Genomic DNA, 25,696 nt, shown 5'->3' with positions numbered 1-25,696 from the left:
TATAATTATCTGAGGTTTTAATTTGTTGGGAAACATCAAGGCTAGTTACTCCTGTTTCTTGTACTATAGACCTTATCTTACTACTATACAGAGAAACAACAAAGTGACTTACTGGAGGGGCTCTTTGTTCAAGCAACGATTTCCAAATCCTGGTTTATTTAAGAAGGCATCAATAAGAGAAAGCATCTGCTCATTTCCAGGTTGTTCATTGCTAATGAGATTGGATAAGATTTAAGCTATTAAAAGACATTGACTACAGAAGTTGTTGTTGTTGTTGTTGTTGTTGTTGTTGTTATTATTATTATTATTATTATTATTATTATTATTATTATTCTTTCAATTTCTATACCGCCCTTCCAAAAATGGCTCAGGGCGGTTTACACTGAGAAATAACAAACAAATAAGATGAAACCCTGTCCCCAAAGGGCTCACATTCTAAAAAGAAACATAAGATAGACCCCAGCAACAGTGGAAGTACTGTGCTGGGGGTGGATAGGGCCAGTTAGTCTCCCCCTGCTAAATAAAGAGAATCACCATGGTAAAAAGGTGCCTCTTTGCTTAGCAGGACTACAGAAGTTATGCAGTAGATGATCACACAGGTAGAATGGAATCACAGCAGATACTAATAATCAGGTGTCCATAATAGGATAAGGGGCAAAGACTATTTAAAAGGATTATGAGAAGGAAAACACAATGGGCATTTTTGCCATCACCAAGGCACTGATTTCAAAACATAACAAGAAGCAAACCACACAGAAACACAGACACTTTACTCATTAACAAGTGGGCAATTGTTTATGTCAGACACATGTGAACTGTTATTCAGCTATCCCTTTTCTCAACCTTGCCTAGCCATATATTCTGTTTGTCCAAATACCTACATATTTCAGAGCTCCACATTAGCCTAATTCTATGGGTTGGTTTGTATAAGCTGAAATCTGGAAAGGCTATATAAGTGGTAGGTTCATGTTTGCAACCTTTACATGCTCATAAGGTATCATGTAACGTTCATAAACTCATCCAACTTTCTTTATTATGTACCAGATTCCTATGATCGATCCACTCATCTTTTGAGGTCAAAATATGTGCATATGGGGCATGCACAACACGTCACATGTGCATGTAGGGGTGTGTGTGCAAGATACCTGCCCCTCCAGTCACAGCGTATTTTTATCTTTGAGATCATATTAAATGGCCCCCAGCAACAAAGATTCCTGTTTATCCAGATCTGCACAATTTGAATCTTGCACCTCTTAGCTATTTAGAGAAGCAAGTCTGTATAGAAACAAAGAGAAATCAGTAGATGGCAAACTTGTTATTATATTGAAGCTGAAGAACCTGGAGCAAAACACAGATCTCAAACACAAGATTGAAAGGATCAACCCAATTAGCTAGCAACAATACTAGAACACGGTTAAGGAAATGCTAACATTACTTCACAAACATGACACAAACTAGCCAGAAGGAAGATACAAAATCTAAGCCTGGAGAAGAAACTATGAACAGTCTGAAAATGTTTGAAGATGAATTCCAATGAGTAACTATTGACCTGAGCCACATTTGATTTATACTGAAAAAAGCAAAAGAAAACTAATGTCATCTCAGCAACAAGCCATCACACATGATATCTAGGAAAACAAGAGGGTCAGGTCTACTTTGAAAAAGGAGTCCTCTAACCTGAAGAAAGTGAACTGGTGTCCATAGATCCAGGGGTGGAGAGTTAAACTGGGATATTCACCAAATGGAGGGATGAGGACTGTGAGTATCAGAGCCAGCAGCACAAAGCTAGCAGGTAGGACAATCTGCAGGAAGGCAACACAGAAATCATCAGTCACCTGCTTTGCATGTAGTGTGCTAGAGGTATCTATGTGCCATTCAAGGTCAGACTACATGTTACAGCAAATACATCATTGGCCCTGGAGTGCTTATGGGTTTCCCTCCCTAAATAATAGCCATGGAGTGAGGGAGGGCAAGACTGAGATTGTGATGTAGGAAGAGAATTGTTTGTCCCCCATTATGGCCCCAATCCAGAACTGGTGCTATTTCCCTTGGGAGGGAAGAAGTTACCTTCCCTTGGCAAATAGCAGCTGTGAGGGAATCCAGATCAAGACTGTGGCAGGAACAAAGGGTTAAAAGCCCCTCCCCCAAGCTACAGTCCATGCTACAGTCCTGAGTTGGGCCCCCCATGGCTATTATTTGGGGGAGGGACAAGCACACTCAGGTTGATGCTATGCTTAATGTAACATGTGGTTGTCCCTCAGATCACACATGCACAACCAATGTAGGGCTGGGACTCTATCTGGCTGTGATCATAATTTGCACTATAAATAATATAATCATGGGCTGAATCTGCTGCATACAGAAATTCTTTACAAATCTAGATTTATTTATTTTTTAAGCATCCAAGATTGTGGAGGAAAATCTGAAAAAAGACAGTGCCTGGTGATAGCTCAGAAACCACTGGTGATCTGTATGGAGCTTTCAGTACCAAGGAGAAGGATTTTATGCACCACTTTGTCTCTATATATGGAATCTTTATTCCTACCCAAATGGACCTGCAGAATTGTATTTTTCTCCTCATGTAGAAATGTGTTTTCCTAATTGCATATATATCACATATTCATGTGGAAGGTTCTGTTCCAAGTCCTCAAAGTTTAATTTTACCACTACAAGCAAGTTGCCTTCATGCTGATACGTAACAGAATAGAATACTTTGGGATCAAATTCATTAGTTGATGACTGCAGAACAGGGACAGTTGGGTCTACAAGGCAGAGAGGTGCTTTTCCAACAAGACTGGACCTCATTGATACTATCAAATCTTTTATAAATCTGTGTAAACCACCCTGAGCCATTTTTGGAAGGGCGGTATAGAAATTGAATAACAACAAGAGCAACAACTCCATACAGAAGGAACCTAAGTTACTGTGATGAATAAGTACTTACTTGAGCAAGGAAATCTTTAAAGCTACGGGTGGTATGGTGGAATCGTTTGATAAGAAGAGCTTTGATCTGCTGAAAGATGAGCTGACAACCTTTATTCTGCTTGGATCCTTTGCCTCCATTCCCATCTCCCATCGCCTCCGGTGTCCGAGAAGTGCCATTGATTTGGTGGGCTCCCTCTTGTACATTGGTAGTTTTTTCAATGGTGAGACCATTCTCCTGTGCAGCTCCTAGATTTTGAGAATAAAACTGACCATATCAATTATTCCCTTTCAGGGGAGGTTGAAAGATACTTTCAGTCTCGCTCATCATAGGACTCTGTGCTTATTTAAATTTAACCTTCAGGAAATATGTTTCCCTAACCCTATGCAACAACAAATGCAGCTATGCCTATTGATATCAGGGATTATCTAAAGATCTCATATTCATCAAATGCAGCTGCTCCAGGCCCTTTGTTTCCCACCAGTCGTGAGCTTTCTTCCCACAACTATTTTGATTCTAGATTTCTATCATTGCCTGAGGGTCATGGCTAATGTAGCTACATAGCCCTTCTGTGACCAGCCCTCATATTAAATAAGTCTCCTAAGCCTTTCAGCACTGGAGAATGCCTAACGTTGAGTGCTGCTTATCTTCTACCCTGGCAGTGAGATGGTGCCAAGATGGGAAGGAAAAGGTATCTGTAAGGTGCTGAGTCAGGAGAAGTAGGCAGCTAGGCAACAATGGTTGCCGCAGGTGGGACTGTGCCCAAGGCACCAGCTGTGAAATCTGAAAGAGTTGGAAGAAGGCTTAGGTGGTGAAAGTGGTCAGCCAAATACAAGTTTGATTTCATTTGTCAACAAATATTTGCATTACATTATATTTTATTCAGCAATATGGCTGAGTGGATCTAGGCTAACCCCCAATATAAAACTCAAAGTACCTTTCCCCTGCTTGTTGCACCAAGAGAAGGAGCAGAGCCACAGTCTCTGCATTAGAAGAGGTTTCCAATGGAAAGCTTATGTAGTTTGATGAGACCTCTAAATCACTACCAGCGTTCAGTAGGGATGCGCACAGAACCGAGCGGGGGAAGTTCGAAGGGGGGGGATGTTGACTTTAAGTGCAGGGGAGGGTGCGCTTACCCCTTCCTCTGCTTCCCTCATGCCAGCGCTTCATTTGCAAAAAGTCCGTTGGGGCGGCCATGTAGCTCCCTGCCACCCTGCTGCCTCGTTGGACCCTATGTCAGCCAAAGCACCCAACACACCTGCATGCCTTGGTGCATGTGCATGTCTCATTCGTGAGCATCGGGCACACGAGTGTGACGTGTATGAGTGTGCCAATGCACGCAGGCACATTGGGTACTTCTGCTGATGTAGCTTCCAATGACGCAACAGAGTGGCAGGGAGGTATGCTGACGCCCCAACGGATCCTTTGCAAACGGAGCACCAGTGGGGGGTGGGGAGTGGAGGGATAAGTGCACCCTCCACCACCCTTAAAGTTAACCCCCTGCCTTTGAACCAGCGGAACCGCTGGTCATTCGAACTGATTCGGAGGCCCATAAAGGGCCTCTGAACTGGTTCTGTGCACATCTCTAGAGTTCATTAGTGCTGTGGTGAAGGTGATATGCTGGGAAATACAAATCTCATGTCAGCCACAAACTCACTGGGGACAATGGGAAGGCCATTAATCTCTCAGTCTCAGCACCCCACTAGATAACATACTGGTGCTCTTTACAAGGCTGTTGGAAGAATATCTGAAACAATATATTGGAAGGACACTGAGTGCTGAGGGAAAGTGCTACATATATATTACTACCATTTTGGAGATTTCAAGTCACCTGGTAAATATTTCTGAAACTGTGCAAAAATAAATACTTTTAAAATCTTCCTTAAATGCATCTGACAGTCAAGTCCAATCCCCATTGCTTACAAAACAGGGACATGATCCAGTCAAAATTAAGAACTTTTAATTTCTACTGTCCATCACTCAAATAGGCATGCACAGTAAATGCAGAGTCACTCTTAACATGCTACTACCAGCATTGGTAACAGCAGGAAAACTATCCAAGGGAACTGCATCAAGTCCGAAGTAGACATTATGTTAAACGTAGTGGCTATCACCCAAAACAGCATCCACCTGCTTAGTTCTCATCTTCTTTTAAAAATCCACTCATGTCCTGACATCACAATATTCTGAGGTTCCCCATCTCCCATCAATGGCAGCCAATGACAAACACAGAATGTTTTAACATGATGAGTATGCTCTAAAACGTTATGGGGAGGAATAACAGGTGGCTGCGAGAACTAGTGGCTCTTGTTTTTATATCAGTAGTTTATTAAGATGTGGCAGGTTTATCATAATGCTTAACTTTCCCTCAATCATTGGATCATGGAGTATTTACCTGCATTCTGTGTTTCAGGATCAGCCTCTGTGACCTTCAGGAAAACCTGAAAGAGATATAATTAGGTTATTTTGTGGAGGGAAAACATGCAAGAGAGTTTCTATACAGTATCTTCCTCCTGCCTTAGTGAGATACAAATGAAGAACATTACTCCTTTTATTATTTGATTACTAATTAAATTTCCAAGAAAAGAGAAGGAGGAGAAGGAAGAAAGTCAGGTAGCTTACCTGTACTAGTAGTTCTTGTAGTGGTCCATTGTCCTTCACACTAAGGATGTCTGTGCCTGCATAGACTAACTCCAGGGAACCTTCTAGAACTGTTAGAGCTTTGAGCAGTAGCCCCGCCTCCTATGGTGACACAACCTCCTCAGGTATTACCTCCGTCTGTCCCTGACTGCCGTGATCGACCTACAACCAAGTAAATGACCACTACAGCGGGAAGGAGAAAAGTACTTGTGAAGGACAATGGACCACTACAAGAACTACTGTTACAGGTAAGCAACCTGACTTTCTTGATAGTGGTCCTATTGTCCTCCACACTAAGGAGATTAGTAAGCTACTCACTAGGATGGTGAATGTAGCAGACATCAATGAAGGGTGGATTCCAGGACTGCTGACCCAAACTGCATGTGCACCCGAGACCTGTTATCAAGAACGTTGTGTTGGACAGTGAACCATTCCAAGTTGCTGCTGTACAGATAGTATCCAGGGGAATCCCATGAAGGTAAGCTGTAGAAGTAGCGACAGCCCTTGTCGAGTGTGTTCTGATGGAGGGTGGTGGCATTTTCTTTGCAATGACACAGACCTGTCGAATTGCAACCACTAGCCAGGCAGACAACCTTTTTTGAGGAAATCTGCTTCCCTTTGTTAGGACCAGCATAGCAAATAAATAAGGAGTGAGATTGCCAAAATGGCCTTGTTCGATGGAGTTAAAAGGAGAGGGCACACTTGGCATAAGAACAGCCCTGCTGGATCAGACCCAAGGCCCATCTAGTCCAGCATCCTGTTTCACATAGTGGCCCACCAAATGCCACTGGAAGCCTACAGGCAGGAGTTGAGGGCATGCTCTCTCGCCTGCTGTTACTCTGTTGACATCTAACATATGCCAGGAATGCTCTTCTTCTGAGGAGGGCATGGGAAAGAACACTGGAAGGCAGATGTCCCGAGAGATGTGGTACTGTAACACAACTTTGGGTAAATATTGCATGTCTGGACGTAACAGCACCTTATCCTATTGAAAAGTGAAGAACAGGGGATCAGCTCTTGGCACCCTTAACTCAGATACCTGTTGGGCTGATGTAATTGCCAGTAGAAAGGCTTTCTTAATGGCCAGTAATTTCAAGGAGCAAGAAGCTATGGGCTCAAAGGGTTTCTGCATCAGTGAACATAAAACTAATTTCAGGTCCCAAGGCGGAGCCAGCCTTGGGGCTGGTGGATACAAACAAAGCAAACCTTTGAAAAACTTTTTAACAGGGTCTAATGAGAAAATATGGTCATAGGGTATGTTAGCCACAATGGCTACTAAGTGGACTTTTAGCGAAGGAACAGAAAGATTTAAATTTTTCAAGTGCAACAGGTAAGAAAGGATAAACTCCAAGGGAGCATCCTTGGGGTCCGCAAGCTTGGTGGTTGCAAAAACAGTGAAACACTTCCATTTTGCAGAATAAGAGCACTGCATGGATGGCTTCCTAGCAGCCACGATGACAACACAGACTGATCCTGGATTATCGGCAGGTGATTCTCCATGCTGTGAGATGAAGGCTCTGAATATCTGGATGAAACACTGACCCCTGCTCCAGGGTACGTAGATCCAGACAGTCAGGTAGCTTCGCATACCGACCCTTGGAGAGGTCCAGTAATGCGGGGAACCAGGCCTGAAGGGGCCACCAGGGGGCAATCAGCCGATTCCTCTCTGATCTTTCACAGTTCCATAGGTATAGGTATGAATGGTAGAGGGGGAAACAGGTAAAGTAGGCCCTTGTTCCACGGCAGTAGAAGAGCATTTCCCAATGGCTGTGATTCACCCTGCTGCCAAACTAATCACATTTTTTGTTTTCCTCTGTGGCGAACAGGACCACATCTGGGTGTCCCCATTGACTGAACAAGGACTGGACCACTGCCCTGTTCAGGGACCATTTGTGGGATTGTGCATGCTGAGCACGGCTGAGAGTGCCCGCCCACACATTCTCTTTCCCTGTGATGTGTATGGCAGACGGCCAAATCTGGTGCTTAAGGTACCAAGCCCAAATATCCATGGCCAGGTGGCAAAGCACAGCCGAATGCGTCTCACCCTGAAGATTCAGGTAGGACATCAACGTGACATTGTCCATCATGATCAGCACTGAGGTACCCCTCAGCAGAGGTAGGAAGGCTTTCATAGCCTTCCAGATGGTCAGCAGTTCTAAAACAGTTGATACGCTAATTTTTCTCTTGCTTGTTCCAGAGACCGGCTACACTGTGGCTGTCACAGTGGGCGCCTCAACCAGAATTGGAGTCATCTGTGGTGATTGATGTCATAGCTGGTGGGTGGATAAAGGGTCTGCCCTTGACCAGGTTCAGAAGTCTGGACCACCAATGAATAGAGTTGTGCACAGTGGTTGAGAGAATCAGTGTGGTGTCCGGGCAGTCGTATTGGGGGCAGGAAACTGATAGAAACCAGTGTTGCAAGGGATGTATTCGGAGACAATCTAGAGGCAGAATTCTGGTGGTAGAAGCCATAAATCCCAACATTTTTAAAAAGGACTTCGCTGGGTGTTTCGTGGAAGCCAAGATCCTGTGCGCCATGTTTCTGATGACTCCTATCCTCCATGAGGCCAGGGAGGCAAGCATCTTTCGGGAAACTAGAATAGTATCTAGAAACTCTATGGATCTTGTGGGCGTCAGTTTTGATTTCTCCCAGTTTACGCATAGTCCTAGACGGTTCAGGAGGTCCAGCATAATCTGGGTATGATGATGTAATTTCTCTCTGGTCTGTGCCACCACGAGCGAGTCATCCAGCTATAGGAAAAGACGGATGGCTTATTGGTGGAGGTGTGCCACAACTACTGACATACATTTTGGAAAACTGGAGATACTCCCTGTGCTGTGGTATGACTGAAATGTGGAAGTGTCCCGTAAGTCTATGGCTGCAAACCAGTCATCGTGTAACAGCACTTGTAGAATTTGGGCTAGGGTAGTCATATAGAACCGTCTCAAATGGATAAATTGGTTTAGGACGTGGCGATCTAGAGTGGGCCTCAGGCTGCTGTCCCTTTTCGGGATCATGAAGTACCGTGAATAAAACCCTGTTGCTGTATTGGTGCATACTCACTGGATGGCATCACTGCATTGGTGCATACTCACTGAATGAAGCAAGTAGCTGACTTCCTGTCAAAGGGTTGGGTTGGACTCAGTACTACATGTTCCCAAAAAAGGTGGCAGGGTGTGAAATTCTATAGCATATCCTAAATGTATGACAGTCAGTACCCACTGGTCCATGGTGATATCCTGCCAGGCATTCACAAAGAGAGCAGTCTAGAGGCAGATGGAGTGATCCTACAACATCCACTTGTTGTAGGATGGCTTGGTCCTTCTTGTTGGTAGGAGTGGATGGCTTACGAAAGCAGCTATATGGCTGGTACCTGTTCTTCTGCTGTTCTTGTTAATGGAAAGGTTGGAAAGTGGATTTCTGGCCCGCCATGGGTGCTGCTTATTTGACTTCTGCTGGAAAGATTGGATCCCCATTGACTTAGTAGTTGTTTTGAGCTCATGAATTCTCTCCAGTGTGTCATCCATTTCCTTTCCAAAGAGATTGTCACCATCAAACGGAAGGTCTTCAATTCAGAGCCTGGCCTAAGGACTAGTAAGGTGGATTTCAGCCAAGCATGTCGACGCACAGCTACAGCTACAGCCATATTACAAGAGCCACAGTTTGCCTCATGTCTTGCTGAATGCAATTGCTGTTTTGTAACTTACAGTCGCTCATTCAAACAGGTCATGGCTGCTTCCTTTTGGTTAGGGGCAAGCTGTTGTAACAACAGCTCAAGCTTCCCCAGTATAAAATGTGTATAGCCTGCCATACAGCTTTGATAGTTTGCTATGCGAAGTTGAAGGCTTGCCATGGCGTAAATGCGCTTCCCGAAGGAATCTAGCTTCTTCCTGTCGGGGTCAGAAGGGGCTGACAACAGTTTCTGCTTTGCACCGTGTTGGGGTGACTCCACCACAATAGAATTAGGTTTGGGGTGCAAGGATAAGTAAGGCGCACCAGCTTGATGGACCCTATATAGATTTTACAGCTTCTTGGATGTTTGCTGAATGGATGCTGGTTTGGACCATGTGGCCTCAACTACCTCCATGACTGTAGGCAGAAGTGGAAGTGAGACTGGAGCAAAAGTAAAAGGCTTGAGTAGGCCAAAAACCGGGTCAGCTGTTTCATTCTTTAGTTGTTGGGTTTGCAAACCCAGAGCAGACACGATATGCTGAATGTGCTCTGAGTAAGGTCTATTGACAAGCCACCACCTAATGGCCAACTGTGTAATACAAAAAGGGACAAGACAAGGATGTCCACTTTCCCCATTGCTTTTTATATATTGGTTCTAGAAGTGCTCTGTAGAGCTATCAGAGAAGATGACAAATTACACGGTCCCAAAATTGGGAAACAGGATTATAAGCTGAGAGCCTTTGCAGATGATGTTGTGCTGTTTCTAGAAGATCCAATGGATAAGATCGAAAGACTCTTGGATAAAATACAACAATTTGGTCAACTGGCTGGATTTTATATAAATAAGACCAAGACTAAGGTTTTAACTAAAAATATGGACCAGAAAACTAAAGATAGATTCTGTCAAATAAGTGAGCTGAAAGTGGAGAAGAAAGTTAAATATCTGGGGGTTTGGTTATCAAATAACAACTCTCTGCTGTTTATAAATAACTATGTCAAAATATGGAATTCAGTGAAAACTGATCTAGAAAGATGGTCCAAAATGAATCTCTCTTTAATGGGAAGAATTTCAGTGGTGAAAATGAATGTCTTGCCCAAAATGTTGTTTCTCTTTCAGACTATTCCCATAATTAACACCTTAACTTGTTTTAAGCAATGGCAGAAGGACATAACTAAGTTTGTTTGGCAGGGGAAAAGACCAAGAATTAATTTTAAGAATCTAACAGATGCAAAGGAAAGGGGTGGTCTTGCCTTGCCAGACTTAAGGTTGTACTTTGATGCTGTTTGTTTGACATGGATAAAAGAATGGATAACGCTAAGAAATCCTAGAATTCTTGATTTAGAAGGATTTGACAGAAGGTTTGGTTGGCATGCGTATTTATGGTATGAAAAAAGTAAAATACATAAAGATTTTTTGAACCATTATGTGAGAAGGAGTTTAATGAGGGTGTGGTTAAAATATAAAAATTGGTTTGAACCTAAAACTCCGTTATGGGTATCTCCGATTGAAGCTTTATCACGTAAAGAAGTAAATATGCAAACGGGTTGGGGTACCTATAGGGATTTGGTACATTTTCACGAAAAGGATTGTAAGTTAAAAAGTTTAACTGAAATACAAGATAAAGTTAGAGATTGGTTTCAGTATCATCAGTTAAATGAGATGTATAAGAAGGATCTTAAAGTTGGATTTGAGGAGCAGATCTCAAATTTTGAGAAGGAATTATGTCAAAATGATGAAAAATTAGTTTCTAAAATGTATAAACTGTTGCTTCTGGAGGAGACAAGAGAGGAAGTGGTTAAAACGACTATGATAAAATGGGCTCAAGATGCGGGGCGTAATATAGAAATGGTAGCCTGGGAAAAGTTATGGAAAAAGTATTTAAAATTTACTGCATGTTATGTTATCAAAGAAAACTATTATAAAATGATGTATAGATGGTATCTGACACCAAAAAAATTGGCATTAATGTACAAAAATGTTTCCAACAAATGTTGGAAGTGTGGACATTTTGAAGGCACATTTTTTCACATGTGGTGGACCTGTGGGAAGGCTAAAGCCTATTGGGATATGATATATAATGAACTAAAGAAAATATTTAAAATGACATTTCCTAAGAAGCCAGAAGCCTTCCTGCTGGAGATAACACAAGGAGCTATTTCTACAACCATTTTAACATTTTTTATGTATGCCTCTACGGCAGCTAGAATTACATATGCACAGAAATGGAAGTCTAGTGAACTGCCTTCAAAAGAAGACTGGCTGATAAAAATTTTGGAATATGCGGAGATGGCAAAACTTACAGCACTATTAAGAGATCAAAACCTGGAATGTTTTAAAGAAGATTGGAAACCATTCTTGTTGTATCTAAAAAATTACTTCCCTACTATGGACTTGACAGCAGGGTTTGAAATTTAGTATAAATCGCAGGTTGGTTAGATTAATTATGTTTGTAAGGGTTTGAACTTACGTTTTGAATTATTATTATAGCAAGGGTAAACTTTATAGTTGATAAATCACAAAGAAATTTGAGCGGGAAGTCCACCTTTTATGTGTGTATTTGTAATGAATGATAATATTGCTATTGTTAAAATTAATAAAAAATGAATTTGGAAAGACAAGCCACCTAATGGCACAGCAGGGAAACGCTTGACTAACAAGCAGAAGGTTGCTGGTTCAAATCCCCGCTGGTACTATACTGAGCAGCAGCGATATAGGAAGATGCTGAAAGGCATCATCTCATACTGCGTGGGAGGAGGCAATGGTAAACCCCTCCTGTATTCTACCGAAGAAAACCACAGAGCTCTGTGGGCACCAGGAGTCGAAATCAACTCGACGGCACACTTCACCTGTAAGGTCTATAAGCTTCAGTAGCTTGGCCTTTATCACCATCTATAGGATTCTCTGGGGAGGGCGAATCTGGATGTGCCTCAGGGTCTTTGTTAGTGGATGAGGCAGCATCCAAGTCTGAGCCAGAATCAGGGCCCATCTCTTCTGTAGGGGGAACAGTTTTGGCAGGTGCAGCAGGTTTAGCGGGCTGCTGTGATGCTGCTAGGTCCCAAGGCTTAGAAACAGATTTCCCCTTTTTATTCTTTTGCTTTCTGGAATCTGCGTCTTTAGGCAGCGATTTGGGAGAGTGGACCTGGAATATGAATGGGACCCAAGTCTCCCTGAGGGACCATAAACACACTTCCAACCCCTTTCTTCTGGGCTCCAATAGCGCCTTTCCTGATAGCTCAGTGGTGCTCTGGGCCCCATAAATATGTATATTCTGGGTAGTGTATAGGTATATTCTGGTATATTCTGGGTAGTGTACAGAATAAGTCTGGCGCCAATCAGGATAATAAGAGCCTCCCTCCCTTGGCCAGCACTTGTATGAATGCCCCATCTTGCCCGGCTGTTCCCAACCTTGGTACTGATCAGAGTAATCTGTATCGGTACCAGAGCTTTCCTCATTGCAATCCCAGCATGTGTTATCTCCCTCTGAGTAGCAATCGGGATCATGGTGCTCCTCCTCAGAGTCCGGCCCCTCCAATAGTGGGGAGGTAGCTACGGAGACCTAGGGAGTTCTCAGGAGGACGCCATCCCACAGCTAGTAAGGCACTGATAGAGCGACTCCAAAGTGAGAGGAGGCTTTAGGGCTATTGTAGAGGAGAGAGCCCTTTCCCACAAGATCACTCTGAGGTGCGACACCCTATTCCTCCTGGCCTGTCGAATAAAGGCCTTACAGAATGGTCAGATATCTATTCGATATCTGCCCCAAACAGGCCAGGCAACTGTTGTGGCCGTCAGAAGCAGCGAGCTTAGCGGAGCAGGAGACACAGAATATAAAACGTGGCTTAGAAGCCATAAAATGCTTCAGACGTCTGAAGAGAAAAAGGGCGGGAGGTGGGGCAGGGGGGTTGTTACTGAACTCAGTGAACATGCAAAAGATGAAGGCAAGAAGTAGAACAACAAGACAGAAATCTAGAATAAACTGAAACTAAACGGAGGTAAACAAGGGGGCAATATTGAATTTTAATTTTTTTTATATAGCTCAGGCCTCAGAAGGAGAAAAAACCAAGGCAGAAGGTCCTCCAATGTCACTGTCTCAGCGGTCAGAAGAAGATTGAGGGAGGTAATATCCGAGGGGCTTGTGTCACTATAGGGGAAGGGGCTACTACTCAAAGCTCTAACAGCTCTAGAAGGTTCCCCAGAGTTGGTCTATGCAGACGCAGAGATCCTTAGTGGGGAGGACAATAGGACCACTACCAATAAATAAATAAATAAATGCTCCATCTTTTATACAGATGTGCACAAAATGGATTTTTAAAAATTCATTTTGAATTTGAATTGAACTCCAAAAACTCGTTTTGAATTTGAATCAGATTCAAATCTGGTCAAAAATGTGATTCAAATTCAAATCAAATTTGAATCATTTTGACTCTGTTTTGGCATCTTTTTTTTAACCAATCAAGGGGGCTGAATAGTTTTTAAAAGGTGCCAAAAAGCGCTTGAATCACATTCAAATTGAATTTCAAAAATGTATTTCAATTTCGAATTGAATTCCCCTTTTAAGGGGTGATTTGATTCAAATTAGAACCACTCGAATCACCCAGTCAAATCTATTCAAATTCGAATCGATTTGCACATCCCTAATCTTTTACTTAACAGATAAACTAATAATTACATAAATAATTGTTGTAGTATGCAAATTTATTGCATTTTCAGTTTTCTATAAATTCAGAGCAGCATCCAAACAAGACAGGGCTTCAGTTCCTCTAAGAATTTGAATACTAAGCTTAAGTTTCACAAACAATTATTATATTAGTTCAGCACAAACATCCATCCAAATTAGGAAGGAAACGACTGATGGGGGTGGTAATGGAATATCTCAGAGCTAACTACCTCTTCAAGTGGTGTGTCTGAAACCCCAAAACTGCTGAGTCCCACATCAGCCAGGGTTTCCTCCAATTCTCTGAAGAGACTGGCATAGGAACGTTGTTTGAAATCCTTACTGGGCAGAAGGTAGACAAGTTCTTGACCAATACTTTCGATTAACTTTGCTTCTGGAACATGATGAAGGATCAGTTCATTTAGCTCATTCACATCACCTGTGATGAAACAAAGCATGGTTTGGAAAATGAATAATGAGTTGTACTTGGAGTGCAAAGAGATGGGATAGAATGGCGTATCCTCTTCTGTAAGTTGTGCCACTTAGAACCCACGTGTGTGCATGTTTACTTCAAAGCCACAGGGCTTGCTCCCAAGCAAGCATGCATAAGACTGGAGCCTATAAGCTCTGTATGTGTGTGGGTCAGTAAAGCTGTAAGAAGAGATCGTTCACACTTTATATAGAGACAAATCTTGCCATTGAATGTACACTCAACAAGGCACTTCATCCAGTCACAGTTCCTTGATTAGTGTACCTGTACAAAGGCTAGGCTGCTTCCCTCTCAGGCACTCAGTAGTGGAACACTTTCTTTTCCAGCAGAAGGAGGAGAAGGCAATGGCAGCAAAGGGACAAGCAAGCAAGCAGAGAGAGAAAAGACTCAGCTACAGGGCACTTTCTTTCCCGGCTTGCAGTTGAGTCCCTGAGAGAGAAATGGTGAGGAGAACTGGTCTTGTGGTAGCAAGCATGACTTGTCCCCTTAGCTAAGCAGGGTCTGCCCTGGTTGCATCTGAATGGGAGACTTGATGTGTGAGCACTGTAAGAGATTCCCCTCAGGGGATGAAGCCGCTCTGGGAAGAGCAGAAGGTTCCAAGTTCCCTCCCTGGCTTCTCCAAGATAGGGCTGAGAGAGACTCCTGCCTGCAACCGTGGAAAAGCCACTGCCAGTCTGTGTAGACAACTCTGAGCAAGATGGACCTATGGTCTGACTGACTCAATATATGGCAGCTTCCTATGTTCTTCAGTCCTAGACAGCCAGCTGCTGGGTGCTTTATTCCATAACAGGAGCAGAGGGCAGCAACAGAACAGTCAGCCAGTGAGGAAGAGCAAATACAAGAGTCTGATTTTCTGATATGCTGCAGTCACATGTTCTTTAAAAGGTGAGCGCAAAATGCAGTCACAGCACTGCAAGCTTCTTTTTAATGTATTTATATGTGCACTCTTAGAAGCACATTGCACATAGTACTGTACTGAATTGTTTTGGTCTTCATGTCATAATTCAAGTTATCAAGGTGTGAATATGTGAAAAGGGCCATGTGACCAGTCACCAAAGAGCCCGAGATGAAGGTAATGACCAGTCACCAAAAAGCCCTAGGTAATGACACAGTTTGTGGCCAAGTTCATTTTTGCTCACATGAGCCTACCCGGGCTTTATGATTAGCTTTGCAAGCCCTAGTCTCTGGCCCACCTTTGACACAAATCAGCTTAGCAGGAACCAGAGGCAGGACGTTTTCTGTGCTGGCATTGAAACTTTGGAATTCTCTCCCTGCAGAGGCTTGCCAGTTCCCTACCCTGCTTTTAGACTTTCAGTAAAAACCTTGTTTTGTAAGGCTTTTAGTTAAATACTTTAACCCATTTGTCTACTTCATTGCTTTTTTTTAACCATTGTTCTCCCTATTTTTATTAGTGTGCAGGTTTTGTTTTATTGCTGTACTATTGCTGTGAATTATTGCAGTTTATTATTTTACTGTTTTAAAGTGTATTGTTAGCCATTTTGTGAGTCTTTTTAGCTTGAAAGGTGGGATATAAACCTTCAAAACCAAATCGTAGGGAGCTCCTTTCATACTGAAATAGAACTGAAGGCCATATACCGAGAAGGGATATTGACAGTAGGGATGTGCGGAACTGGTCCGGCGGTCCACGGTCCGACAGTTCAGTCTGGGGGTTCGTGGGTTCATGATTGAACTGAACCCCCCCCGCCCCCCGTTCAGCCGGACTGGAACTGGACCGCCGGGTCCGGTCTGGCAGGTCCGCGAACTTAATTAAAAACAAACAAACATAAAACAAGCACCTGTATCCCCTTCGGGGGGCTTGCTGTAGCCGCAAGGGGGGTCCGCGTGTGTTCCTTCTCCCCTCACCGGCCTTCCTTATCACCACCGCGGCTGGGTAAGCAAAGCCTTTTTGGCCCTTTCGGGCCTCTGTAAAAGCGAGCAGCCGCCATTTTGGCGGCCGCCACGCATGCGCTTGCTTTTACGGAGCCCCCAAAGGGCCAAAAAGGCTTTGCTTACCCGGCTGCGGCGGTGATGAGGAAGGCCGGCGGGGGGAGAGGGAACCCGTGTGGACACCCCCCCACTGCGGCTAGAGCAAGCCTCCCAAAGGGGCTACAGGTGCTTATTTTACATTTACATTTTTTTAAAAAAATGTTCGTGGACCGGTCCGGGACCAGACCGGACTGCGGGGGGTGTCGATGGGGGCTGGACCAAACTGGCCTGGTTCCGTTCGAGGCCAGTCCAGCCTCGAACCAAACCGGGCCAGATGGTTCCGTGCACACCCCTAATTGGCAGAAAGGCTCCTGATGAGCCAGTTGCTCAAAACACATTGGGATATCTACAGTTGGTATCAATACATTTGTTTAGTGCTAGACTTCTGAGTCTCCCCCTGCCCCCCCCCCAATAGTAGCTTGACCCAAGTGATGGCCTGTCCTAAACAATATAAGGCACCACAGATCACATAACAAATAAGAGTCCTGCTGGAGTCCTGCTGCTTTTTATTGTATATTGTATTTTCTTTTCACCTGTTTTCTCTATGATTTAATGTTTTATGTGTTTTTATTGAATGTTTTAATCCTCTGTTGTGAGCTGCCCAGAGAACAATTTGTTATGGGATGGCTAACAAAGTTGTTGTTGTTATTATTGATCAGGCGATCAAGGATCCTGTTGCTGAGAATGGCATCTGAGACAGGCACACTGTCAGATTTATCCTCCATGCAATTAATTAACCTGTTCCCATTTCATAACATTGTGCAATAAACAAGCGGAGCAATCCCTGTTCTCACCATCCAGCTCCTGTTCACCAGTTTCTGTTTTGGGTGCAGGTGCACAACTGGAGCAGGAACAGGAACAGTTGGATCCCAGGCTGCAGGAGGTCTAAGAACAGATAAGCAAAAGGAAGAGGGAAGAAAAAGAAGTCATACTATAGCTTCCATGTGCTCATAATACACGTATTGTGTTAGAATGTTATCAGAAAGGATTATCCCATTAGATCTCCAAAGAGGTAAGGAATAGGATACCACTTAACCTTTGCTGAAAAACTCATGGTTTTTTTGTGATAGCTAGCTGGTTTCTATTGAGTTCCTGGGAGCTGGCTATGAAGTTGCTTTTTTTGGGTGGTTTATATAATCCTTTTATGATTGTATATTGTAAATCGCATCATTGGAGGCTACCTTATACCAATACTGGTAAGGTGGATTGTACATTTAGAAGAAATAAAATAAGTTAAGTGAGGAATAATAGTTGTGCTTGTGTAACCCTTGCATACAAGGTTTGTGAGTGGCACTGTTATGTACCCAATTCTAAGTTATGGGTAAGGAGAGACAGAGTAGCAATCATTCTTGAGTCTAAGGATTATGAATATTTCCATATTTTATTGATTAAAAACAAATTAATTAACTGTTATAACAACAAACAAAAACACCACAAATGACCAAACTCCGAAGTCCAAACCACTATTGGCTACATAGCTATGGCATAAATTTTCTGTCATTTTTATGGCCAGCAATCAATTCAAATTTTCTGGCCAGCAATCAATTCCTGTCATATATTGACCCTGTTCATCCCAGCACAGTATCTTTTTCGGTGGCAGCTTGCTGGTGTCTCCCTAGTGCCTTTCATGTTTTTAGACTGTGAGACCCTTTGGAACAGAAATCATCATTTTATTTCTTTTGCTTTGTAAACAACTTTGAGAACTTCAGGGGTGGGGCAGTTGTTGAAAAGCAGTATATAAATGCTAACACCATCACCACCACCACATTTTTTTTCAGACTGTGAGTTCTCTTGCCCATATTTGGTCTTCCTCTGTTTTCTGGCATCTTGTCTATTTGCTTTGTGTTCTATTCTTTCTCAGGTCTCTCTTCAGCATCTCCTCTCCTCTCCTCAGCTCCTTCGTCTCCCTTTCTAACTGCCATAAATCAACATTTCCCCCTTGCTTTTTTCAAACATTCCCGGCCCTCTCCTTTCACTTGCCTTACATTCTATTAACAATACAGAAGCAGGCATTACAGTATCACATTTGCATGAATTGTATTCAGAGGCAGGGGGTTGAATGGAATTTTGAGCTGTCAGGGATAGCTGAATTGCCAGCTATCCCTGCTTGTTCAAAATTGTACTTGGCTCTTCCCCCTTGAAGAGCATTTATACTAATGAGGTGCCAGTCACAGAACCATACATTTTTATTTGTATTTTGAGGCTAAATGATGTTTTCAGATTTTTCTGCAACATAGTGCCAAACACTTACTGCCTCCTTTCCTCCACTGTCTTGGAAGGTTTTCATCTTGCGGACCAAGGTGAGATAAAATCCTGTCCCAAAGGAGTTCTTTAGGAAAACAGGGGAACCTGAACAGTGCAGTTTCCCTTGGGAAATGATGGCAATTCGGTCTCCAAGTATGTCCGCCTCATCCATGTGATGGGTAGACAGGATGATGGTCCTACCTAAAAGGAAGGAGATACAACCAGTAAGATACCACAATGATAGTACACAGATCATGTGTATTATAATGTACACTGATAAAACATTCCTTGAAATATGGATCAAAACGTTTGTTAGAAGGCCTTAGTCATACAACCATGGATCTTGAAATAATTCAGGACTGCATCAGGTCCTGAACCTGTAATCTTACAGCTGTCAGACAGAGACCTGGGCTGTGTAATACTTCTAAGCTCTAGTCAAAAAAGAGCATTAGAAACTGGAATGAGAGCAGATAGGTCTACAAGAACCACCCAAGCATCTGAAAGACTATAGCAGGTCATGTGGCAAGGCCTGACCCTTAAACATATTTTCTAAATCAGGCCTGCTTCTTTGGTTTGAGCAACCAAAGGAGCTCAGTTTTTGCTACTACCAGCCTCACTTTGGCCAGCTTTGCTACATTTTGATCTTTAGAATTTGTAACTCCATAAAACCTTCACTAAGTGCCACTTCTGATAGGACTCCTGTGATGAAAAATGAGTACATTATAGAATGAATAAAGCAATACATGCAGTTCCCAGGAGAAGGCACAAACAAGACACCATCATCTGCATTAGATGAAATATGGTTACCCAACAGTCCTACCCATATTTACTGTGCCCTATATGCAACATATAACAATTTGATCAGCATTTCCATCTATCCAACCAGCTTATTATCAAAAACAGTTCAGATGTTCCTCATGCCATTTAGATAAATGCAGCTGCACTGAATCTCCTTTTATACTGTACTGTGCTTGGGGCTGTGAAGCTTCACCACAGACAGCACATCTGTCAGGGAAGAGGTTGGGAAGAAAAAAAGACATGGCAAAGGTGGTGAGAGAAAAAGAGAGAAAAGCTAGAAGGGTAAGTAGGAGAGGACGAGAAGGATGAGAAAGTGGAGAGAAACAGAGATGGGTGGGAGAGAAGGTGAGGGGAGAGGACTGTGTGTGAGAAAGCGATACTTGCAAGTGAGGTGAGATGAGGTGATTTAGGTGGTGAGGAAAGGATTGAGTGCACTGGAGTTTACCAGCCAAAGTACTGGCTACAGCCTTTATCATATAGTTATCCATCACTTAACAATCCTAGGAGGTTTCACGTGCAATAATCTATAAACTGGGACAAGCTGTGTAAAGCTGAGAGGGTGGAGAGGTGCTTTGACTGGGGTGGAAAGTACATCTGGCCTTTACACTCCTACTCACAACCATCCACTAATCTGCTGAAGTTAAGTGAGCTACACAGATTGTCTGGGTGCATCTGCACAATACTGCAGAGTCCATCAACAGTCAGTCTTTGCTGCCATTTTACTTTAATGGGAAGCTTACTCATGCATTTTCATAAAGAAGACATATAATTATGAGCATCTAGGCAAAGCACAAATTAATAAGGTAATAATAATAGTCTGCTTCATCTTAAACTTTGGGCTTTGTCTGCATATACACACTGCTGTCTTTACCTTATTAAGAAGCTATGAAATAGAGTTCTGCTACTAATACTCTTTTTTTTTTAAAAGCCTACTGTTTCCTTTCTGAAGCCAAATTACCTGAACGATACTTTAGTAGAAGGTCCCAAATAGATCGTCTGGAATATGGATCAACTCCAGAGGTGGGCTCATCCAGGACAACCACCTTTGCTTCACCTACGAAGGCAACAGCAACAGACAACTTCCGCTGCATACCACCTGAAGAATACAGGGACAAAACTGCAGGAGCATAAAGGATAAAAAAATCCATATTTTCAAGAGAAAGCAGTGGATCTGTCAGAGGGAGAGTTGCTTCTCTGTAGCATGCAGCATAGACTGCAGAAGCAAATATTTATTTATTTATTTATCTATTTAGTGCATTTTTATACCGCCCTAACCCAAGGTCTCAGGGCAGTTCACAACAAATAAAAACAAAACATTAAAATCAATTAAATATTAAAAACAGCTTAAAACAAATCAATAAATAATCCAAAATTTAAAAAGTTACAAAGTTAAAAACAGGGTGGATTTGATTTAAATCAAACTGATTTAAATCACGATTTAAATCACGATTTAAATCACTAGCAGGGTAGATAAAAATCAAAAAAATCCGATTTAAATCAAAAAAATCCAATTTAAATCAAAAAAATCCAATTTAAATCAAAAATCCGATTTTTTTGATTTAAATCAGATTTTTTTTTAATTTTTATCCACCCTGCTAGTGATTTAAATCATGATTTAAATCAGTTTGATTTAAATCAAATCCACCCTGGTTAAAAAGCTAAAAGGCCTGGGTAAAAAGATAAGTTTTTAGACACTTTTTTAAAGCTGCTAGAGATGGAGAGACTCTTATTCCCACGGGAAGTGCATTCCAAAGTCTTGCGGCGACAACAGAGAAGGCCCGTCTCTGGGTGGCCACCAGACGACATGAAGGTAGCCACAGACAAGCCTCAACTGATGTACACAGTGGACGATGGGGATCATGCAGAAGAAGACGCTCTCTTAAGTGCCGTGGGCCTAAGCTGTTTAGGACTTTATGGGTTATAACCAGCACTTTGTATTTTGCCTGGAAACTTATTGGCAGCCAGTGCAACTCCTGTAATATAGGAGTAATATGGTCTCTTTGAGATGACCCGGAGACCAACCTGGCTGCTGTATTTTGTACTAATTGTAGTTTCCAGACTACGTACAAAGGCAGCCCCACATAGAGCGCATTGCAGTAATCAAGTCTGGAGGTTACCAGCAAGTGTACTACTGTTTTGAGATCATGAACCTCCAGAAACGGATGCAGCTGGCGTATCAACTGAAGCTGATAGAAAGCGCTTCTGGACACTGTCTCAACCTGGGGAACCAGGGAAAGGTGTGGATCCAGAAGCACTCCCAAACTGCGTACCTGTTCCTTCTGAGGAAGTGTGACCCCATCTAGAACAGGCAGATCAAGATTGCTTCCCGAGTGACGACCTCGCACAATAAGTTCCTCTGTCTTGTCTGGATTCAGTCTCAGTTTGTTATCCCTCATCCAGCCCATTACTGCTTCCAAGCAGGCATTCAGGGAGGATATGCCTTCTCCTGATGATGTTGACATGGAGAAATAGATTTGGGTGCCATCAGCATACTGATAACACCCAGCACCAAATCTCCGGATGATCTCTCCCAACGGTTTCATGTAGATATTAAAAAGCATTGGAGATAGTATGGATCCCTGAGGGACCCCATATAAAAGCTCACATTTTGAAGAGCAACAGTCTCCAAGCTACACCATCTGGGATCTGACAGAAAGGTAGGAGCGGAACCACTGCAAAGCAGTGCCTCCCACCCCCAACTCCCTTAGACATTCCAGAAGAATACTATGGTTGATAGTATCGAAAGCCGCCGAGAGATCCAAAAGGACCAACAGAGTCACACTTCCTCTGTCCATTCCCAGTTGGAGATCATCCATCAGGCCGACCAAGGCAGTCTCCACCCCATAGCCCATCCGAAAACCAGTTTGAAACGGGTCTAGATAGTCAGTTTCCTCCAAGACCGCCTGCAGCTGGGAGGCCACCACCCTCTCAATTACCTTGCCCAACCATGGGAGGTTGGAGACAGGCCTGTAGCTACTAAACTCCAAGGGGTCCAAGGTAGGCTTCTTAAGAATAGGTCTAATAATTGCCTCCTTTAAACAAGGAGGCATCCTGCCCTCTCTCAGAGAGGTATTTATAATCCACAACAACCTCCTTGCCAGATAGTATAAGCCACGTTGGGCAGGGATCAAGCAGACAGGTGGTAGGATGCACCGTTCCAAGCAGCTTGTCCACATCCACAGGAGTCACAAACTGAAATTGATCCAGCCTAACCACACAAGAGGAGTTGCTGGATACCTCTGCATCTGACACTGCGATAACTGTGGAGTCTAAATCTAGATCGACCTGAATACAAGATATTTTGTCCTCAAAAAACTCATTAAAAGCATCACAGCGGGCAACTGATGGTTCCAGATTCAGATTCAGGGGAGTCAGGGGCCCTACTAGCCCCCTCACAACCCTGAATAGCTCTGCTGGATGAGAGCCTGTGGAAGCAATACGGACAGAAAAGAAACATTTCTTTGCTGCACGTATAGCCAGAGCATAGATCTTTAAAAGTTCTCTGTGCCGCAATCTGTCGGATTCGAGTCGCGTCAACAGAGCTGGCAGGCAGAAGTCCCACAGGCAGGCAGCAGCAGCAGATGACAATCAGCAGAGGAGCCGCACCCAGCACCCAGCACAGGCTCTCACCCTGTATCTCTTGCTGGTGGATATTCTTCCTCCTTTGCTGGGCACGGGGAACAGGCAGCAGGCAGCTACAGTGCCAGCCACTGGCAGTCTCCTTTGTAGCCCAGCGGCGGGCAGATGGAAGCCCAGGACCCCAGTCCTGCCAAAACTCAGCTGCAACAGAGCTGGTAGGCAGTAGTCCCACAGGCAGGCAGCAGCAGCAGATGACAAATATCTTATTAAACACAACAAGAAAACTCTGAAAGCACCTCAAAGACTAACAGTTTCATTGTGGGATACTCTTTTGTGGGGCATTCACTTGATGCATCTCATAATGTGGGCTCCTCTGGTCCTCAGACATTTATCAGCAAAAAAAGAGACCACATTTCAAGATGCTATGGAATATGAAGTCCTCAGATTCCATAGCATCTTGAGCTGGGGTCTCCTTTTTGCTGATATTTTAGTAGATGCTCCCTGGGTGGTGGTGGTGTTGTTTTGCCATTTTCTCCACAGAAGTTTGTGCCTCAATACTTTTCTGATTTACCACCCACCAGTGTTCCCTGTAATGAGGATTCCCAGAAAATGTTGACTACAACACCCATCAGCCCCAGATGGAATGGCCTTTGACTGGGGATGATGGGAGTTGCAGCCAACACCATCTGGGAATCCTTGTTACAGGGAACACTGCCCCCAACCCCAATTTGTTATCAAATATGCTCCTTTAACTATAATGAGAAGAGTGGATTAAACAAACCATTCACTGCTATTCCTCTGCAAACCATTTGGTGGCCTTGGGGTTCCTGGGCCCATATTTTCCACTGCATCTACCCTCGGAAGCAATAGTCAATGCTTGATGATGATAAGAAGCCACAGAGGACTGTGAGGGCAAATCTTTGGGTACCTGACAAGTTTTGAGCCTCTTCATTTCTTTTATGTGAGAGGCCTATGTCTTTCAGCATCATCTCCATTTCCAGTTCAGCCTCCTCTCTTGACCTCCCTTTCAGCTGAGCATAAAACAGGATGTGTTCTGCAACAGTCAGGCTATAGAAAAGTTCCGGAAAGAAACGGCATTGTTTGAGTTGACCCAATGAGGTTAAGAACATGGCACCATTATACAGCAAGAAACAAGAGACAGTAGTAGTAGTTTCTATTTAGAGAACAGAAAGCAGTGGCTGATATTCTGACTAATGAAGCAAGTGAGTAAGAAAGGACTGCAGGGATGCAATGGGGGCCCGCACAGGCACACAACTTCCCCAGCCCCAATAGCGCACGCTGTTAAGCAAGGATGCAAAATTCTGCAGCTTTGTTCACACTCCAGAAACATTGTTCAGCAGTGTATTTCTTCTCTTACAAATGTCTTCTGGAGCATGGGCTGAATTGGGAAGTTTCATCCACTTGTGCAACAATGCATTTATAAAAGCAACTAGGGAGGTTGTGCTTGGGTCCCCGCCAGGGGCATAGCAAGGCTGGAGTGGGCCCAGAGACAAGATTTTAGAATGGGCCCCCCGCTCAGCTCCAAGTCTTAACACTCACATCAGTTTCGGAGGATGAATACAACTGAAGGAAGCCCAGGCAGGTATGCAGCTGGGGGAGTCAGTCATGTGAATTGCCTCTGGGGCGCCCCCCAAGGCAGTGGGCCCCCAGACAACTGTCTCCCCTTGCCCTATTATAGTTACACCCCTGGTCCCCGCTGCACCCCACCCTCAGAGTCCCTCCTTACATGTGCACTTTGTTAGTCAGGATATCAGCCACTATAAAGAAGGACCACTCCTCCTGGTAGGTACACTCATCTCACTTTTGCTTCAGGTTCATAGTTCAATTGTTTCAAAAACCTGCAAAGCCTGTTTGACAAGAGGTGACAATGTCGGGGGGGGGGGATGTGTCTACAACAAAAGAAGCAAATGTTATTTATAATGACTCAATTCTTTTCTGCTGTTGTTTGTCTCCATCTAACAGATTCTTGGGAGAAGGAATCTTTCAGAAATACCACTTAAACACACTGACTGAAGAGTACTTTTGGAGGTTCAAAAGGCAATGCCTATTTTTCTGTCATTTCTCTTACCATACACCCAATCACATCTCTTTCTCTTAAAATGGTGAATCAGCAACATCCACAAACTTGACTCAGTTTCCTAGGATTAGAGGGTATTTTTGAAGGTCAGTATTAAAATTCTGCCTGTGCCATAGCACAACAAATGCACATACCTGTCCAGCAACACATCCATTTTCTGTTAGTCCTAACTCAAGACTGAATAAGCAACACAGAGGGAAAAGAACAAACCCTTGTTTCAAAAATATAAAGGTGGCTGGTAGCCCTTTTGTTACTTGTAAGAAAAACATATCTGTGATGAGGTAGTGAGGCAATACATACTTTCAGTTGGGAAACTCATTACTTCAAGACAAGTCTTCAGTAGCACTTACTGATTGAACAAGATGTTGTACTGAGGGCACATGCCTAAATTCTGCCGAATGGAGTCCATGTGTATCTGGATGTCCTTACCACCAACCAGTATTGTTCCAGATGTAGGTGGGAACAAACCTGTAAGAATTGACCTAGCCAAATAAAATAAAATAAAATAAAATATCTCTATATATATTCTCAATTATTACATTTTTTTTAAAAAGCAATTTCGGATCATTTGGGTTTTGGGTTGCCACTAGGTGGTGCTTGAGGACTATAGATG

At 43.3% G+C, this 25,696-nt stretch overlaps 1 protein-coding gene and 1 long non-coding RNA gene across 6 annotated transcripts in view; one reads left to right on the top strand and one right to left on the bottom strand.

The window, feature by feature from the left end:
* ABCA4 (ATP binding cassette subfamily A member 4) overlaps positions 1–25,696 on the bottom strand; it is a 185,013-nt gene that overhangs the window by 47,103 nt on the left and 112,214 nt on the right. For both annotated transcript variants that reach the window (XM_053248322.1, XM_053248323.1), the window contains exons 21-30: positions 25,434–25,565; positions 23,914–24,053; positions 20,365–20,502; positions 18,616–18,809; positions 17,159–17,249; positions 14,122–14,327; positions 5,319–5,364; positions 2,945–3,171; positions 1,678–1,802; positions 113–211 (exon numbers count right to left, since the gene is read on the bottom strand). In XM_053248322.1, the coding sequence (XP_053104297.1) occupies positions 113–211; positions 1,678–1,802; positions 2,945–3,171; positions 5,319–5,364; positions 14,122–14,327; positions 17,159–17,249; positions 18,616–18,809; positions 20,365–20,502; positions 23,914–24,053; positions 25,434–25,565 (1,398 nt within the window). The remainder of the gene's footprint in view (positions 1–112; positions 212–1,677; positions 1,803–2,944; positions 3,172–5,318; positions 5,365–14,121; positions 14,328–17,158; positions 17,250–18,615; positions 18,810–20,364; positions 20,503–23,913; positions 24,054–25,433; positions 25,566–25,696) is intronic.
* Positions 7,560–25,551, top strand: LOC128324132 (uncharacterized). 4 transcript variants are annotated; one of them, XR_008306662.1, is made up of 5 exons: positions 7,560–7,620; positions 13,270–13,351; positions 15,169–15,263; positions 17,198–17,376; positions 24,969–25,551. It is a non-coding gene; the product is annotated as an uncharacterized LOC128324132 (long non-coding RNA). The 4 variants fall into 4 exon arrangements; XR_008306659.1 differs by having other exon boundaries at positions 15,129–15,263; XR_008306660.1 differs by lacking the exons at positions 7,560–7,620; positions 13,270–13,351 and adding an exon at positions 14,710–14,821.

The sequence above is a fragment of the Hemicordylus capensis genome, chromosome 4 (genome assembly GCF_027244095.1).
Source record: "Hemicordylus capensis ecotype Gifberg chromosome 4, rHemCap1.1.pri, whole genome shotgun sequence".
Classification (NCBI taxonomy): Eukaryota; Metazoa; Chordata; class Lepidosauria; order Squamata; family Cordylidae; genus Hemicordylus; species Hemicordylus capensis.
The sequence above is the reverse complement of the archived record's forward strand: the minus strand, read 5'-3'. Positions and strand labels throughout refer to the sequence as shown.